This window comes from Psittacula echo (genome assembly GCF_963264785.1).
Source record: "Psittacula echo genome assembly, chromosome: 2".
Lineage (NCBI taxonomy): Eukaryota > Metazoa > Chordata > Aves > Psittaciformes > Psittacidae > Psittacula > Psittacula echo.
Window position 1 is genome coordinate 121840211 of NC_137737.1, and position 20461 is coordinate 121860671.

The following is a 20461-nucleotide window of genomic DNA, read 5'->3' on the forward strand; positions in this document are numbered from 1 at the left end:
TACTACTAGTTACAAGAAGCAACAATGTATGTTTTAAAACAACTTCTTGATTATTTTTCAGTAAGTAAAATGTTGCCTTTCCTCAAACTAATGATGTGTCCTCCAAAAACATCCACCAAAGTAAAAGAGTGAGATAAAGGAGCAGCAGTTTAGCTGTCTGATTTTCAAAGACTGTTTCACCCTTGTAAATGTAATTGGCCAATGCAAATCACTCATTCTCTTTGCTTCAAACATTTGATGAGCACAGTTTCGTTAGTAGAGTATGCATGCACCTGAAGAATGGTTCAAAATTTGTGTCTTCTAACAGTTCTTGTTCTTTTCTGCTGCTTAGAGGATGGTGATCCCAGAGAGTACCTTCAGCCAGTATTCTGAAAGCAGAATACTCAAACACTTCTGAATTCATATTCTCCTACTTAGGTTATCAGAATTATGGGAACAAACAGTGGACTTCCACATGGGAATGACAGATGTGGAAGCATAGCAGTCATGCTTCAAAGTCTTCCTGAAAAGCATTTTGTTACATTTCTTGGAATCACCTGATCACATCTACAAAAAGACTTTGTGTCACTGGAATAATGTCTTAAGTGCAGCAATATGATGAATGCTACCTATATCTTCCAAATTATGATCTTCCATTTAATTATGAATCAGACAAAATTGTTGATCAAATCTACAATTCCTCAACTTAGAAGAACTATGCTTTGGTAATTCCACATTTCCTCTGGTGCAAACCTGCTTTGGACAATGTCCTGCAGTTTTAATAAAGGTCAAAAATAATATAAGAATGCAGAATTAATATTTTAAGCATCACTGTGAATTAAAAAAGAGGATACTTAATATTATTTATCAAAGTAGGAGGAGAACAGCAAACTGAGACCTAAACACTCGAAGGTCACAGCCAATAACGTTTCTGCAAATAGAAATGGGTTGCAGAAGCATCAAATGCAAATTACTGTTTGCTGGAGAATTTTAATAGAGTTCTACGTCACATTATAAAATGTTTAATTGTAACCCCATTTTAATAACACCATCTGATTAAATGAATAGACGCCTTGCTGATTGCAATTACAATCTGTCAAACTGTGTATTTACTTACAGTTTGGTTTCCTAAAACCGTAAGATCAAAAAAAGGAAACTCTATTCAGCTTGTCAGCAAACTATAATTATTGTGTATCCTTCTGTCAGTTTCTGTATAAAACTTTTGGTTCTAAAATGGATCTAATTACAACTACATCAACATTCTTATGAATGCATGCTTTCTCTTCTTTCCCCCTTCCCATCAGTGAATTCTTTGTTGCAAACTCAGGAGGAAAAACTTCTACGTAACATTTGTTTCTTTATTTTACCTTTTCTATCCTAAGTTATTGTTGGAATACAGAAGACTCCATTCAATGTAAATATTATTTATGGCAGTGCACCTTCCTAGCACTGCACTCAAGCAAAGCCATGGGATTAAGACTCTATTGGGTTTTTTTTTGCTTTGGCATTAATGTCTTGAATATCAGCTGAGAAGCTCTTTCCAAGTATATCATGTAGCTCATCTTCTACAAAGTCTATTTGTTGTAATTTATAACCTTTCACAAGAAACAATTTGCCAGACAAACAAGAAATGAGTCCAAGTGTCTGAACACTCGTGTATGTATCAAACAGTTACAGAAATTACATCTCAAAGATCTATTAAATCATCCAGCCCATCTCCCAGCCAGTGCAGAATTTTCCCTTACGTACATGTTCCAGTGCTTTAGCACTACCTGGCCGACTATTCAGATTCCATTACAGGGTTTTTTTTCCAACCTTCACCCATTGCTTATTTTTATCCCATTACTTGCAGTGACACTCCTTAAGTATCATAAACATCTATTCCTTCAGCCTAACTTTCTAAGTAATGGATGATGATAAATAAATATAATATTGAAAATATGCACATTAACAAATTCATAAAATAACACACTATAGCTGAACCTTCAAGAAGAATTATTTTGCTCAGTGTAGGTTATGGGCTAATACAATCTGGATCATGATCACACGCTAATAAGATTTAGAAAAAGCTGATTATTTTTCTACTCTTTCTTAAATGCTCAAGTCAGCTGTGAACCAAAACAGTCTGAGTTAATATGCATCCTCTTGATGATTTGTCCTAGTTGTTCCATCAACATCTATTACCCATTGTTCATTCTTAGATAAATATACATTTCGTAAATATAAATATATACATATATAAGCACACTTTAAAAATAAAATAAAGACAACTGGAAAGAATAAATTATGTGCATTAACCTCCACTGACTCCTGGGCTTTATTTATATAATGAAGCAGGTGAATTTTTAAGGTTTCAGACCTTAGAGGTACCCAGAGCCTGCCCAAAGAGTATGTGCAGTTGGCATTAGGGGAATTCTCTGAAAAAATAAGTTAGAAAAACATCTGACAGAAGTGACAAACATATGGAGTATCCTGGTTTTGGAGATGACCTTTTAAAGTCCTCCAGTGAACTAGATTAAGGGAGGGACCTTAGGATTCCTTCTGGACCAATTTCTGTTATTTGGTAAGTAATACAACATAAGGCTGCACTGGATCCAAGTGCAACAGGATCCAAGAGGTCAAGTTACTCATGTAGTTTATTCCTGTAGTGCAGCTTTGCCATACTGTCTTCAATTATATGGCAATCAAAATAATAAAAGTTGCTTCAAAGCAGTGCATTAGGTGATATTTCTTCTCTTCAGTCTTGTTAAAGCCTGCACTAGTTTTCCAAAAGTTACAAATAAAACCATTACAAGATTATGACAGCAGAGTGTGGATCATTATTGACAAACACTTTCACTGACACGCCCTTAATCTGATATCTAAAATCTAAATTTTTGCAATTTATGAGCCAATTAAAGCATCTGCTGTAGAGCTAATCTCTCTTTCTGCTGAAACTCTAAGAAAGCCCTTGCTAGAGTTGGACAGGATCAACATTATGTCACAGAGCTCCTAAAATGCAGTTCATAGGCAGAGCCACAAACGATGAAGTTAGCGCAACAACACCATCCACAATTTAAATTGCATAGTCTAGGTCCTGGGTAGAGAACTCTCCTTTTGTGTATTTTTCCCTCCCTGCATTCAAGAAAGCCAGTGGCTATTGAGAAGAAACATGCATGTTATGCAACTGGCCTGTAAGACCTAGGATTAGGAGTCTGGGGCAGTGGAGCATCAAACTCTATGGTTAGATGGATACTTCTTCCTAGAGCTGACTGCATTTCAAGGGCAGGCAAAACAACCCTTGCACCTTTTCCATGGCTCTTAAATAAGGCTACTGTATCACTTCCAGGTTGCACAATACCTTGAAAGGTCTCAGCTATCATTATAAGCAGTCACTGTAATGGCTTTATGTTAGATATGTAACACGTGACAGTTAATTTCTGCCTTTATTATATTTGAGGACTTCTGACAGTTCTGATGTTGAAAGTTGTCTCTTACCACATTGCTGACCAGCTTTGTGTTTCATCAGACATGAAACAACCTCCTGGTAATACTTTCATTATTACGGGTCCCACAATGTAGAGTCATCCTCTTCCTCTCCCTTAAGAGCTGTCTCTTTCAGCTTTTGACAGCTTATATTTGTATATTTTGAATTATATTTTATTGAGGTTTTAATAAAGTAAATGTATTTCTATTCTAGAATACAGTTTTTGACAGATACGAGGAACTGATATTGCAAATATCTATTTGTACTGTTATTAGTATATTACCTTCCTAGCTAGTGAGAGGCTACAAAGCACTTCAGGAAACAAAAAATGTGCTGCAGAAGATCAGAGTGTCACTAGCATCAGTTTTCAAATGCTGTGTTTAATTCTTTTTTTTTTTTTTCAAGAAAAAAATAACTTCTAAAACTTTTGCCAGTGTTATTTTACGCTGCATACTTTCTGTTGGGCAACTTAAGCTGCACTTAATATCCAGATCAGCACTAAGCCTATTGCACTAAACACTTTTTATGCTACTTCATAAGAAAGGGGAGTGTAATAAAATTCATTAAACTGAGATTCCACACTTGAGTATTAGGGCACATGTAGGAAACTGAAGCTTAGTTATTGAGTTAATCTCTGAAATTCTTTATGTGTGAATAGAGGTAATCTTAAAGTGTATTAGAAGGAAGTCCCATCTCTGAATAAAAAAGTATTGCATTCTCATCAAGGGCCAGATCCTGTAAATCCTCCGTGCAAAAGGCTTTTTTGATAAAGGAGCAGAACATCTAATTTCAAACATGTTTTCAGTTTAAATCACTTTTGTAAGGATGAAGTGAAAGCACCTGTAGCCTGATATCACCACTGTCAGGAAGTGGATTTTCTAAGATGGGATATGGAGTAACCTCATCTTGTCATCCATTAGCTATGCCATGTCTCACTTCCTCAATTAACTCAAATAGCAAAGGTTCCTATTATTAAAGTTACTGTCAGGCACTGCAAACTCACTCATAATCCATAATTTTTAGCAAAAAAAATTCTGATGCAGCCATGTGCATAATTGTGCATGTTAATTAAATCTGTTGCATCTGCTGTCACTAATTTGGCTCTATTTTCAGACTTTGTTTAACATACAATACGGATCCACATTTTGGGGAGAAGGGGGGATGTTGCAGATACTACATCCTGTCTTTTACTTTCCTGTTCCAGCAGAGGGCTTCAGTGATTAATAATCTGATACATACATACATATATATAAAAATATATATATGTATGTATATATATGTGTGTGTGTGTATCCATGTATATATGTATACATGTACCCTGAGCACTGCAGTTCGCATTATCTGTCTAGGTCAGGACAGGCACAGAGTGCCACGTCCATTACCTGTAGCATCTCCTTTGTCTCTTTTCCTTCCCTTCAGGTTGGTTGAAATAGGAATGTTGGGTACACACTGATAATACATAAGAGAAACTGTAATGCCTTTGCTCACCTGATTTTAGATGGAAAAGGGTTTATCTTTGTGGCTTTTCTAACTGAAAGATATGCATGAGCGTGCCTTAAAGGTGTTCCTTACTCCACAATTCTTCTTGCTACCACTATATACTTTATGTCCTTTTTTTCATAAATGTATCCAATGTATGAACATAAAATTAAGAACATTCATTTTAATATCTGTATTGTCCAAATATAGAAGCAGCAGCACGTGGAACATGCTATAGATGCAGTTCAAAGATGTGTAAGTGAGGCTACAGAGATCCTAAGTTGCACACATGTGCATGAAGTATAGCATTACACTAGCAGTAGAGGTTAAGGATTTACACGCTGTTCCCAGGGAACCCCAACATGAGATTTACATAGTGTATCTGTACAGACTTTGTATAAATAAAGGGAGGAAAAAACAGAGGCAGGCATCAATCTAAAATGAATCTTCATGTTATTGAAAGGACCTGGAGAGCAGTAGATATCCTTACACTGTAAGAATTGTTTAATTGCCTTGAGGAAGAACAAGGGATAGAAATAAGAAATTAAGTTATTTTCTTACTGATTGTTATTTCTCCAAATCTCAAAACATTATCAAGCAGAATTTTTTCTTCCCTTCCTGCTGCACAAAGTCAGTGGAAAACTAAAACAATGATACTTTAAGCTCTGTAAACCCATTAAAACAGATAAAAAACCTTGTGAGCCTATGAATTAGACCTTTTAAATGTCTTCAACCCAGAAAAAGCAAAAAAACCAAGAATGTGGGTTTTCTGTCCAAGTGGATTAAAAATTTGGCTAAGTAACTATGACTCTATATAGGGAAGACTAGACAATGCGAACTCACACTCCGTTCTAGCAGGTGACATTAGCATGAAGCTCTGGGCTGCTGGTATCCCAGCCTTCAGCAGAGTCATGCAGCACATCTTCACTTCCAGCACGCAAATAGCAGCTTGAGTTAAGACAGTACATGCCATAGCGGCACCAGTTTCATCCACACGAAGTTATCTTTCTACTCCCTGAACAAGCTGAGATGAGATGATGAATGCACTACAAATTCATGAAGGATGTGCAGTCTTCTCAACTGCTTTGGAATTTCAAGGACTGAGAATAAATGCATTAAATAATTAATCAGGTGGAAAGAGAGGCTACTCCACCTGATGCACAAAACTCTCCGTTTCATCTGCATTGTGGGCTTCTCCTTCCTTTTTGTCTTCACGAAAGCATCTTCACAGTTTCTGAGAAAGACATTTCACTTCTATTCCATCTACAGGCTTAAGATCACTAAGATTTTTTTTTTTTTGCCAAAGACTGAGTCTTCAGAAACATTTCATTATCGTGCTTTTCTTGACAACTACATGCAATGTTAAAAGCAGCAGATTAAAGTCAACAATCTCTGCTGCTGAAACCCCTGAATTTCTGACATTTTCTGAGAGTTATTTTTTCTCTATTTGCATACTCTATTATCTGTTTTGTATGACACTTGCAGCTATGATGCTGCTTATGCATTAATCACTCCTGTGAGTACTTCACATGTGAGGTGGTGTATAATCTACCACCCGCAACTGAAAGCTTTCTCTCCATGCCACATTCATCATGTCTTAGCCTGTGCCTATCTGGTTAAAGTCTAAGAAACAATAATTAATACTGCCACACATACTCTTTTTTTCTTACTTACCTTTTTTATGTAGCAAATAAATTCCTATCAGACAATGGGTCACTGCTGTGAAAAAAAAATTCACCAGAGCATTTTCTATAGAAAACTGTTTTTAAAAATAAAATATGCCACCTTGTTTCTTCTTGAAATGATCCTGAAGTTTTTTCCTACTGTATTTGTGAAATATGTGAGCCACATGGAGTCTCAACAACCACAGTCAAAAAAGCAGAATGCTGTATTTCCCAATTGACAGTAAATCAACAGTTTCATTAGCAATTTAAAAAATGAGACCCAGAATTATTCTAAAAAGAGTTCTGGTCATTTGTGTACAAATATTTCCTGCAGTAATGACAAGTAAAGCAAGTATTTACTTGCTCTGTCTTTAAGGTAAGTTCTTAGTACTTACAGAAAGAAAATATAGCTTTATCAGATACTTTAATATCAGAAAAAAGCTAAGATCATGAAAAACACTAGTCACAAATATTTTCACAGCAATTCTAGTCCTAGTTGACCTCAAGAAGGTGAGGTCCATTGAGAGCCTGCACCCACTGGGTACCTTCTTCCACCCTGCTGATTTTCTCTTGGGAGGGAAAAACTGTAGAGGGTGCTACTAGTGATATTTCCCCTACCATTTATGCATGGACTAATGCTTACTACCATGAGCCCCCAAGGGACAATGTGACTCACAGGAAGGTCCTGGTCCCTCCACTGTAATCGGGAGGTCATTAGAACAGTCCCAGAGAAAGCACATCTTTCTGAGAGATGCCCCATCTTGATTTCAATGCTCAGCTACAGAGAACCAGATACCTCCCACAGTACATTATCTGAATGGTAGATCTCTATCACTGTTAAAAAATGCATGCTTTATTTCTGATCTGATTTTAGACAGCTGTGATTTGTAGATATCACATGTTTTAATGCTTTTTTAGCTCCAGGAAGAGTCTTTTACTAGTCGATATGCAATATGCAGGTATTTATAAAACCTTGATCAAGTTACATCTTACAGCTCCTCTGCATATCCTTTCTGTTGCCTTTCTGATGACAAAAGACTGGAGCAGACATTGAAGGTAAGGAAAGAAAGATAAACATGATGTCCCAGAGCCCTTGATGGAATAAATCATCATAATTCTACTGAAGACAATAAAGTTATGCTGACTGACATCAGCTGAAGATTTCGCTGTGTGTCCCTGTGCTTAAGCTGTTTAACAAAACATCCACAAACTATTGCAACCCTTTGCCACACAAGGCTTATTTCAGTGAGAAAATCCAGCTTGTAAAATATGGTGGGTTTTGTTTTGTTTTCAAAAAAGAAAAGAAAGATATCCTGCAAGAACACAAAGTTGCTTAATGAAAAGAAAAAAACCCACACTTTAACACAAGATGTTCCATGACCTTAGCTTTATGATTTGGTGGTTCTGACGGCAATAATTCACTGCAATAAAGTTTGGGGTAGCAGCAGGTCTGTGTAGCATAACAGTAAATTTTGATGTAAACCGAAGACCAGAGGCTGGTAATGAGGCACAAATGTGAAGTATTCACCAGAGACTAAAAGTATCTTCTACCATTAGCATGCAACGCAAGCTAGGAAAAAAGTATCCAAGCATGATTCAAATCTCAACAATTGGGTTAGAAGGGGCAAATCTTTTGTTTTATTATGAAAGTTATTCATCTTGTTCATCAGAAATGAAATTTCTGTTTGACTCAGTAGTTTGCACTAACGCTTAAAGGTGCCAAAAAAATCACCCATATAGGTCAGCCTCAAGATGAGTCATGAATACTGAATTTAAACTAATATGTATGAAACTACTAAACCAAAATCTCTTAAATACATCCCAGCTACAGCAACAACAATCTCCTCTGCTGGATTTATTAGGAACTGTACTATGAATAAGAAATACTAGCATCATTCTACCTGAGATGAAAAATGGAAAAAAACCCTAGCTGACTGCCTTCTTCCAGTGCCACGTTTTGTTTAGGATATTACTCTCTCATAGGCTGCATATCTAAAAAATGTAATTCATGAAAAAGTATAATGTAATTGTTCAGGCTTTGATGAATTGGGGCATAATGTTAAATAATTATTCATTGCCTTTATTCTTCAGTCAAAGTGTGAAAAAAGAAAAAAAAAGCTTTTTATTGCTTTTTTTTTTTTTTAATATAAGGACATGGGCCTTTGTGACATGCATTTTATTTTAAACTAATACTTCTATTATTCCACATCTGAATAATTATAGCTGACATCATCTACTCTTCCGTGTCCTAGAAGATCTTTAGCTCTAGTCCACTGTTACCTATTTTAGGCATTACATGAAATAAAATACCTCAAGATTTTGAAAATATTTATTTTAAAAACAGCAATGAAATTGTCTGTAATCACATTTTCTGCTCTGCTTTGAAAGCAGCATTATTCAATATGCCAGTGGTCTTTTCCATAAGAGCAATGCATTAGAAATTCATGCTGCTCTAATACATCTGAATTCATTGATGTACTGCACTCCCTACAGACCTAAAGAAACATTTTTGCTTCAGTTTCATATGTCCTGCACATTACCTACTGATGTGGTGGTTGTCAAAACAGTTGTACGGTAGCCTTTGAATTCAAAGTGTGCCTTGACTGTATACTAAAAATGACAATAAACCTAACTATATACATTATGCTGGCTTTTGTTACCAGCACAAGTAGAGCATTTGGGAAATAAATCCCCTGATTTTATTGCCTTTTAACATCCTTTCCACTTTAAACTTCAAACCCCAGAATTTGAAGCATTTCAAGAAACTAGAGTCTCTTTTATTTCTTTCTTGTAAATTTTCTATAGTATAACATCATAAGCCACATTATCAAAAAGATCGGCACAAGATTATAAATGAAAGCATTCCAAAAATAGGTTTTTTTCTCCTCTAAGTAAAAACAGCACTGAGATTTTTAACCCTGGGTTTTTTGGAGGAAAAAGCAATCATCTACAGGATATATTAAAGAAGCTGTAGAGTCTATAATTTTGTTGATAAAAAGAACACGCAGTAAAACTCATTTTATAGAACACAACCAAAAGCGTTTTTACAGATAAACACATTCTCATTGGGATGGTATATACACTCATTTGTTTGTAAATGTTAGAAGGGTATTTCTTGTGGTCCTTGGAGTATTTCAGGAAAATTGACGCAGAGAAGTGCTGGCAGGTCAAGCCCCAACCAGAACCAAGCCAAACCTACACAGTGTTAACTTCAACTGCAGTAAATCAAAAAGGGATCCCCATTCCATTATATAGAAACAAACATGCCTACAGAACCGGCACTACACTTTCTTTAAACAGCTCTATCTATACCTAATTGGATCCACTTAAGAAGCAGGAATAGAAGTCATGTCTATTTTGAAGGAGGACTTTGGAGAGCTGCCACATGTAGCTGACCATGCTGGGGCTGGACTGTGTCTTCATACCACTGTGTGTCACATTCTGCACAAACTCTGAAGACTTCTGAACCCCAATATCCAGGTATAATGAGCGTCTAAAGAAATCTGCATGTGACAGCATGGTATAAATTAGTGTGCGTGTGCATGTATGCATATGTCTGTATGTCATCTAAGCACAAAACAGAAATACACAAACATAGAAGCCAATGTATGAACTGACAGCAGCATAATAAGAAATAGAAATTTTAGTGTTTGGGTTTTTTTGCTGGGTTTTGGTTTTTGTTGGCTTTTTTTAAGTAGTGGGGTGCAATAGGAAGTCAAGTCAATCAAAATAAACTTCAAAGAAGGCTAATTCCGAATTTAAGCATCAGACACAGTAAATGGCAACAGGAAATTTTCATCTCCCAGCATTGTAAAATTTCTCAGAAAGAATTCCCACAGTGTAAAAAATCTGTAAGAAGCTGATCTCTAATAAGAATTCACTGTGCTGGTAGTGGACTCTTATTGTGTGTTTAAGCACTTCCACAGAGGAGAATTCTTACAGAGCTTGGGGCAAATCCTGCAATCCTTACTCAAAGGGATTTCATCTGCAGCTTGCAGGGAGAGCTGCACAGTATGAAACCAGGACTTCTAATGGGGGGAGATTTGAAGGGGTTTTAGGAAGGGTGCATCCTCAATTTTCAATCTGTCCAAAATCACAGAAATCCACGTCTGAAAACACCTGGTATTTGAGATAAAAGAAAAATGCTATACTTGGTGTACAAACTATTTTCCTACTTGGCTTCTGAGCAAATGTGTTTCCTTTCTCTCATTTGGCTAGCATTAATTAATGCTTTTTCTATAGAAACACAAGCTGAAAACCATTCACCAGTGCTAGCACAGGCAAAAAGGAAGGTATTCTTGCTAAAATACCAACATAGGTTAAAAACTAGCTAAAAGGAAGGATGGTGAAAGTAATAAAGGAAAAAAAAGAAAACCAACCAAAGACCAAATTCAATCGGAGACATATTGCATTGCAGCTGAAATTGTCCCAGTATAAGTAAAATTTGCTGAAGATGCGAAATTAATTAAGGATACAGAACAGCCAACAGATTCACTTCTAAGAATATTTTTTCTAAAAATATTCATTACTTCCCCGAAAAATGAAGTGAGATACATGGTTTCCAAATACACTAAGCAGTACTTGATATACCAGAAATTATATGGCACCAAGGGTTTAGATAGATCGGCAAAACTTACACATTATTTTCTATGGGAGGCAATATAAGTGATTTAGGCAAGTACTTGTTAAATGGATCAGAGTTTGATGATACAGTAAAAAAGAAACTTAGAGATGAGTAATAGCAAGAGAAAAGAGTCATATTGAAATAAAAATGTAAAAGGCTCTGGGTTATAAAGAAGAGCTTCAAAGCTACATAAAGAATGTTAACTCCACAAAACCCTCTGTCTGCCTTCATCAATGGAAAGCCAAAATGACAATGGGTCCATTCTATTCACTGAAGAAGTCAGTGAATTCACTGAAGAGTTAAGTTAAATTATCTCCCTCAAGTTAATTTCTTTCAAGTTATCAAATTCAAATTAGAGGAACTATACTGCCAAAGTGTTTCAACCGTACAAAATCATGGTGTTAACATCCTACCAGTTGTGCTAACAGGAGGTGTAGCTTAATCCCCTTGACATTCAAGTCAGCTTGAGTTAAAAGTACAGCTAGTTAAGAGACCCTCTCGTGTGCAAAGGGCATGCAAGTTAGCCTATGATGCTTCAAGGATCATGCTTTATTTATTGAACAAACCCTCAGAAATTACTGTTAAAACTTAGCATATATTTTTTTGACATCTGATTGTAATTTTTTTCTGAACTTCACTAACTCTTAAAGCAAAATTGCCTAGTTATATTGTTCAGCTTCTTTGTATTTCCCCTCAATGCAATAATTTACTGTGATGATCTACAAACTCTCAAGGCCCTTTGTTCACTGCTTGCTGCAAGAGGTTAATGTGGAACATCAGAGCTTAAAAGAATGCATAGTTTTGAGCCATAGCCATGGCTCAAAAGAGGTCAATTCAATGAAATACTGCTTATCTTGACTGGAGTGCCAAGTGTTTCACTTACTTTTTCAAGTCCTTTCATAGCTCTGATTCTCAGAATCGCACACAAGATTTAGTTCATACTCTTTTATGTATGCCATCAGCTTTGCAGAAATGCAAGCAAAACTCAGAACATCTCCATGAAGTATATATGATATATATATCACATGCATGTACATGTGATATATATATCATATATATGAAGTATATATGATGTATATATATCCTTACAAAAATCTGCCTCTCCCTTCCTCCTCCCATTATTGAACATAACCCTGGGGTCAGATTCTGACCCCAAGCACACTGCGTGCAACATCCTTGTAAATCAGTAACTAAGCAGCACACAAGAAGCCAAGACTAGCACCCCCTGCAGTACAGCTTGTTGGACATCCTTAGAGGGAACGCAAAGCTCCTTGAAATCAAGGCAGCTTTATTTTAATTAATTGATTAAATTAATTAAATTAATTTAATTTCATTAATTGCCCTGTGACAAGGTAGATTTTCCTTGTAAAATAACAGTTTTCCAGACACTGCAGCCCGTGGCTCTGCAGCTGTGAGTTTGAGGGGCTGGCTGATGGGGTGCTAAGCCTAGATCCCTCAGCCCCCAAGCTCTGTATGCTGCCTCAACTCCCACATTCCCAGTGCTGCTCGGGTTTTTTTTTTTGGTAATATGATGGGGATCTAGGAAGCTGGAAACCTAAACAGCCTCAGTGCCTAAGTGCAGAGCCTCCCGGATGAGATACAGTGCCCTAAGCTTCTAATCATTCTGTGAGAAGGCCAGACCCTTGATTCTCTAGGAACAGCATATCCTTAACTTCAGCTGACCAGATCTGCAGTTCCTGGGCAGCTCATTTAGCAGAGTGCCTTAAGTCCAGTGAGCCCCAAACAATGCCAGGCCCCATCCTTTTCCATGGGATTTTTAACTCTTTGGATTAGAATTGCACATTGATGTGAAATAATCTTGTTTGGAGCCGCTATGCCAGAAGTATACTAATTATTTGTAGAGCCCACTTGAAAATGAAACATGTAAAGTAGCTCTGCAGTTGTTGCAAGCAATTTAACATTCAAAGAAGTGATTTATAATATCAGGCTTCCCAAGATTATGACCATAATGACTATCTGACAGACTTCATAAGCAAATCGTCCAGTCATTTCAATTGGATTCTAGCTGGCTAAGGACCGGGAACTGTAAAAAGGCTATAAGATTTGGCCTAGAATCAGAAATAACATTTGCTGTTTTCCAAACGTGCGGTAAACAAGAAAGGAGATATTAAATTTTTGTACAGCTCTCAGCACATGCAAATGAGAATGGAAAGAGCCTCGTCAGACAAATACAGAACAACAGCCATCTGGATCCAAATCCTGCTCCAGCAGAAGTCAAAGCCTTGAGCCTCCTTTTGTCATTATTTACATCCATGCAAAGCGGGAGTAATTCTGCTCAAGGCGGTGGGTAACATCCTGGCTCTGAGGAACCTGGCTGTAAAAGCCCCACTGCCTCCAGAGGTGGGGGAGGCTTTGACATAGGGAGTGTGATGTGAAAACCAGAGTCAGGCCAGCTCACTCTGTGACTTTTGTGGTGCAGGAGCTGGCCTCTTGGAGGATTTCAAACAGGTGTGTATCTGCACGATTTCACAACTTAAAGCAGAACAGAAAGGAAAGACTGAAAATGCTTACCACAGAGAGGGAATTAGAAAGCAGGGTTCCGTCTTGGCCAAGCATGTTGGAAACTGTAATTTCAGGTAGGTCCATGTTTTGTGGGTGGAATGGAAGGAGGCCGTTGTGGTTCATAGGATGACACAGAGAGTGGTACCCAGACTCTATCTCATTCAAGTGCACCAGGGAGTGGTCAGGCAATGATGGAGGAGTTATAGGAGGTATGTTAAAATCTTCACTTTCAAGACTTGGGCCAGGAAAAGACTGGAAAATAAAACACCAAACAGAAAGTGCTATGAAAATCATATGAACACTGGTCAAGAATAATAATGTAAGTCACACAAAACAAACAAAAAGAGCCCAACTCACATACTTCTAAGCAGGGGCTTCAATTTAACAAAGAGAATATTTTAAACACCCATATATTATAACAGTGGAGGTTCACCATTATGTATGGAAGAAAAAGTGCCTCTAAGGCATAAGTATCTCTGATAATTTCACAGCTTCCATTAGACTTTTCTTTTTTTTTTTTTTTTTTTTTAAAGAAGCTGAATTCAAACAGATTTCAAAGGTCCCATTAAAATTTTCGAAGTGTTCATCTAGCTGAATACCTTTTTCACGGGAATTGTGGAAAAAAGAATACAATTTATAAAATTAACATCAGCTCAAAATGGTTCACAAGACTCCCTGTTATGCAGATCAAGAATTACTTTGTGAAGAAGAAAGATACTGTTTCTAAGCTTACAGGAGAACCATGCATTTGTTCTGCTACAAAGAAAGACAAATAAATACAAAACCAGTAGTACATTCTTCATGTGAATATACTTTGTGTTTATAAAAATACATTCACGGTGTCTCAAAATTGCTGATTTTTCCTTTTGTAATCCATAAACTCAACAATACATACATTTTGTCAGCCATCTAAATGAGTTATTCTACAAAGCAACTGTTTAGTCTTCTGTTGTCCACTGCCATTTAAGACACCCAACCCAATCTGTTCCAAGGAAAAGCCACAGGTAAAGTCAAAGTAATGCATCAAGGTGGATAATTGCTATTACTTATCTATATTCTTCATACAGCAGGTAGGCTTATTTTGAGGATAAGGGTGGGTATGCTTGCGTTTCTCAGAGGGAAAAGGTGAGTAGCATTAGATACATGATCCAAATCAAGAGTTAAAGGGATCATTTGCCTGAAAGCCTGCTCTGCTTTTCTGAGAACAGCCACAGTTCTCATCTCCTTTTCAAGCAATCAGTCTTTGCACATCCCACACCCCTAGTCATGAGGTTCATAGCACAGAGACTACTTCCACCCTTCCTGCCCCTCTGCAGCAACACAGTCCTTCTCTGAGTGCTGCTTTTGTTAATTCTGGAAATGCAAGGATTTAAATACATTCTCTCCTGCAAAGTATTTCAGGAAAGACAAAAATGAGGGCAATTTCAAAGAGCAGCTATCAGAAGAAAATGTTTTCCCCAGTGCGAGTTTGCAAATGGAGGACAGTATGCTGGATGAATTCATGCAGAAGGATAAAGGAAGAATCAATGCCCAAATACAAACAAAAGGATTTTTCATTAGTCATCATAGTAATACTGATGTGCCTGAGGTTATTCTTTACAAGTATAGATATAAAAACTTAAAACAGACCAACAACAGTGTTACATGTTTTCAGTGAGCTGCTGAACACAGAAGAACCTGCTCTAGCGCACATTGCCATGATTTTGGTTGTTCACTTTGCCTGTTTCCCAACAAGGATTACACGTCTGATACCAAATATCTTAGTATGAAATACAACAGGAAGGCTAAACTGCAAAACCCAAAATAAAATCCCAAAGAATAAAAACAGAACAGGGAGAAGAAAAGGTTTGGCAGTGCTATCACCATCCTTCTGTGTGAAGACTTTGATTATGCCCATGCTTTCCAGCTGTTTTTCTTACCCTTGGTATAGGAGTTTGCTCTCCCCTTGCCTCTGCCCTCTCCTTAATGGGAAGTTGATGTGATGTGTGTGTGAGCCTACCACCATTTGTAAGTTATATTTGCTCTGCTTTTAGAAGCCACAATGAAGCCATCAGTGGAGACATCTCCAAGGAATGTAATACAGTATAAATAGACTCTCGCTAAAGTGGGAGGACACTTACACATGGAAAAGAGAACAGGTCATATTTACTTAACCATACTATATAAACTATGCAAAAACAAATCAAAAATTATAGACATTGTACATCCTAAATATTTGCTCATTACTATTAAATTAAATTGATGATCAAAAGAAAGGTGGCTTAAAGTGAGTTTAAGGTCTGCACTGGGTTTGCTTGGCAATGATTGGGTAGTGGGGGGCACTACAGGGGTGGCTTCTACGAGAAGCTGCTGGAAGTTTCCCCTGTGCCTGATAGAGCTGATGACAGCCAGCTACAGGATGGACCTGCTGCTGGACAAGGGCCTGCTCAGCAGCGACGGTGGTAGTGCCTCTGGGATAATATATTTAAGAAGGGGGAAAAGTTACTGTGCAGGAGAAACTGCATTTGGAGAGAGGGGAGAGAATACGTGAAACAGCCCTGTAGACACCAAGGTCAGTGAAGAAGCAGGGGAGAAGGCTCTCCAGGTGCCAGAGCAAGAGATTCCCCTGCAGCCCATGGTGCAGCCCACGGTGAGGCAGGCTGTGCCCCCGCAGCCGGTGGTGCAGACTATGGTGAGGCAGGTTGTGCCCCTGAAGCCCATGGAGGTCCATGGTGGAGCAGATACCCACCTGCAGCCCATGGAGGTCCCCATCATCTGCAGTGGGCTCCTGGCAGGACCTGTGGCTCCATGGAGTGAGGAACCTGCGCTGGAACAGGTTTGCTGCAGGACTTCTGACCTGACAGGGGACGCACACTGGAGCAGTCGGTTCCTAAAAGACTGCACCTCATGGAAGAGACCCACGCTGGAGCAGCCCATGAAGAACAGAAGGGACTTCAACTTACATTTGCTACTAAATAAAAGTATTCCTAAACCAAATATTGACAGGCTGGGTGTGCCTACACCATTAATATTGCAGGCGTTCATCAAATCTGCTTATTTTTGCACCCTTTTTGCATGCCATATGTGGATAGTCCAGGTTTTACTTCATTTAGACTTGATTTGCTGTGTTTCAAACGTGTCTTTAATTAGTAACACTTCAGAAGTGGTGGAAGCAATTGAACTGCCATTTGGACGTTAGCTTCACTTATTCAAAAGGAAGTAAAACACTGGTGGCATAAAACTCCACAACCTACATTGCATCATTTGTAACTATATAATAATGTCATATATTACGTGGGCTAAGCATTTTAAATAGATAGTTTCTCTCTGATCATTTAACAATAAAAATCACACCACGGTTATAACTTGCAAACCAGCCAGAGTGTATCTAGTCCCACATCGTCTACCACACCACTGTCCACTACACTTAGATAAGCTTCTTAAAGTAGTAGGAGTAGCATAGCAAATGCAATAATAACACACCGAACCAACATACAATTCAAGCACTTGTGCTTAAAATGATGGTTTTTTTTAAGACATAAACTTGGACTACTTCAATAAAGCTAGGCAGCATCCAAGCCATATACTAATGGTATGGACAGATATTTGAAAGCATCTGCAGAGCACCCCATTTTGCCTAACATTTTCAGCCAGTTTGGTATTTCCATACTCAGTATGTGTGTATGTAACACATACAGATATAACTTCCTCAAGGAAGTTACTTCAGCAGTGATGTGATAGTATTCCTGTTTGTCTTGTCCAAATCACGGTTTAGATGCTTGTAATGACTTGGCACACTGGCACATCAGAAACCAAAAGTCCTATATACATTTGCACCAAACCCAACATATCCCAGAAACAAGGCTGTTACAACTGCACGTGGAGGGAAGGAGTGAGGAACAAAATATAATATATTTGTCCTGCCAATAGCAGCTACAAGCTACAAACACTCACTCCTACTTTCTTTCCACCTCTCCCCTTGCCATTGGGAAAGCCTTCTTGAGGAACCATCTGTAGTCCTCTTGATGCAACTGATCCAGTGCTGGCAATGAGCTTTCCTGGAACATCATGTTGTTACCTTCTTCCCCCAAAAGACATTTAAGGGAACTCCAGCACAAGGCCAGGCTTAAGGATTTCCCTGCAGCAACAACTCCGACTCCCAGGCCAGTCATCATCCTGTCCTGACCTTTGGGCTTTCTTAGAGCACTTCTTCCAACCCAAGCCATTTACCTGGAATTTCGAATGAAAGCAGTTATCTACCATCAAAAGCATTAGGGAAGGCTACAGTTCCTGTATCGAATTACAGTTCATAAGTACAGCTTATATGTATTAATAATAAATGGTGGCCTGTAGCTTCAGCTCTGTTAATCTTTTTTGGGGGGTGGACAGAAAGGTTAAGGTCTTTCCCCTCTCTCCCTCCAAGGGTTTTTTCCTTGATAGTTGGCTTTATTATCAGCACAACTTTCTCTATGCAGAAAGACACAGAATAGCTCCTTTTCATTCTACTGGTCACATAAATACTATCAAGCTCGCCTTTTCACTTGTGAAGCAAAAAAGAGTAGCAATAAATGCTTTATTTACTTTACCACAAAGCTGCGAGGAACTTTGCCAGTGGCTTCACTTTTGTCTCATGTCTGTGGGAGTGGATGAGGTGTTTATCAGCTCTCCAGTTTAGGGTAAATTCCTGGACCTTTATTACATTCCAGAGAGAAAGCCCTCTGCAAAGTAACGCCATTAAACCCACTGCATAGCACTGAAGAGACACGGGCTTTAATTTTACTTTATTATAAAGAGGATTTTTATTACCCCTGTATTTATTATAAACAGATTTCAGTATATTAAAGATGAAAGCTACACAGTGGGAATCTTAGAATGAACATCCTTCAATTTGGGCTGTTTACAGACACAAACACTATGAAGAAGCGTTTTGAATCAAGGATCTTTTCAAATCTAAAGGAAGATATTCTATGTTTCTGGTGAAGTATTTGTGACATTTCTGCCTTAAATGATTGAAACTTCATAAAGCAGATGATCTTCTATATGCCCACTCTGAGTTCAAAAGAACTTATTATCTATGCCACCTGAGCCTATAATTTTAGGAGGAAAGCTTGCCAAAATAAAATGATATGAACACTTAATTCTGATTCACTGTCCAACTCAAGTCCCAGCTTTTGTTCCTAAGCAATGACATCGTTAGTCACCTTCAATTAATTTTTTATGCCACTTAGCTTGGCCAAATCCAGCAACAAGCTATAGAAGGAGGGCAAAACTGGGGCGTAGAGGAGTCAAATGTCAGTTCTTTACTTTAGCCACATGAAACTCAAATGTGGGATAAGCATCCTGCAGTGCTAATGAAACACACACACACACACAAATCTAGTATTCCTTTTCGAGGAACCCAGATACTTGTTATTGGAAAAATAAGGGAAATGCTTGCACAGCCTGCTGCATAAGAACTAAGGAAAAGAGAGTAAAGAGAAAGACGTAAATAAAAATAAAGCCCCTTTGCTTAAGTACTTGCCATGGTTTAAGCCCAGCCGGTAACTCAGAACCACACAGCTTCTCTCTCACTCCCTCTCTTCTTCTTCCCCCCCCCCCGCTCCTGGAGGGATGGGGAGGAGAATCGAAACAATGTAACTCCCATGGGTTGAGATAAGAACAGTCCAGTAACTAAGGTATAACACAAATCACTACTGCTGCCACCAGTAATAATAATGATAAGGGAAATAACAAGGGAAGAGAATACAACCACTCACTACCCACTGACCGATACCCAGCCCGACCTGAGCAGTGATCTAGCCCTTCCAGGTAGCTCCCCCCAGTTTATATATCAGGCATGACATGCTGTGGTATGGAATACCTCTTTGGCTAGTTTGGGTCAGATGTCCTGTCTCTTCTTCCTCCTGGCTTCCCCTCCTCCCTGGCAGAGCATGAGACTCAGAAAGTCCTTGGTCAGAGTAAAAACTACTTTAGCAACAACTAAAACCATCAGTGTTATCAGCATTGTTCCCAGGCTGAAAGTCAAAAACACAGCACTGCACCAGCTACTAAGAAGGAGAAAAATGACTGCTACTGCTGAACTCAGGACAGTACTCTACAGTGATGACTCCATATTGGTCAGCAAAACTTACTTATTTTTCAAAATAATTTTAATAGAACTTTAAAAAGTAGCCATAGAATGGAAACCAAAGGAGATACCTCAAACAGACTGACCGCAACAGGCAGCAAGCATTCAAACATCCATTGTAAATCCCTCTGGAAAAAGCAGAATCATTACTATAGCATGGAGGACAACATACATAAAGTAAATCTAATTCGTGTGCTCAGTCAATATGCATATACTCAACAGAATCCGGTATGAGCAACAGTTCCTTAAAAATTGGGAATTTGCCTATAGATATTTAATTTAAATGAAATGACTGGCACTGTCAACTATGTAGCGCACGTCTTAATTTTTCATTTGTACCAAGGCTTCTGGATCTGAACTGTGGAAAGATGCCAGTTTTTAAAAGATAGATGCTTCAGGCTGTCTGCTCTTCTATTATTGAACACATTGTTACATAACTGAAATACTTACGAATTGAGAGTAAAGTAAAAACAATAAGCTCATTAGAAGAGGAAAAACCGCAATGTACTTTATGCACATTTGAGAGTTAGGGCAATATATGTGACAGCAGATACTTCTAGGAGTTCTAATAGGATCAACCTTATCTCTAATTTCTAAACAGAGGACCTTCAGAAGCAAGG

At 38.1% G+C, this 20461-nt stretch overlaps 1 protein-coding gene across 1 annotated transcript in view; it reads right to left on the minus strand.

Annotated features, from left to right (window-relative positions):
- The window catches only part of TOX (thymocyte selection associated high mobility group box), a gene marked incomplete at its 3' end in the record, with an annotated part of 227982 nt that overhangs the window by 78732 nt on the left and 128789 nt on the right, over positions 1-20461 (minus strand). The window contains exon 3 of the mRNA XM_080639674.1: positions 13745-13987. Within this exon, the coding sequence (XP_080495800.1) occupies positions 13745-13987 (243 nt within the window). The remainder of the gene's footprint in view (positions 1-13744; positions 13988-20461) is intronic.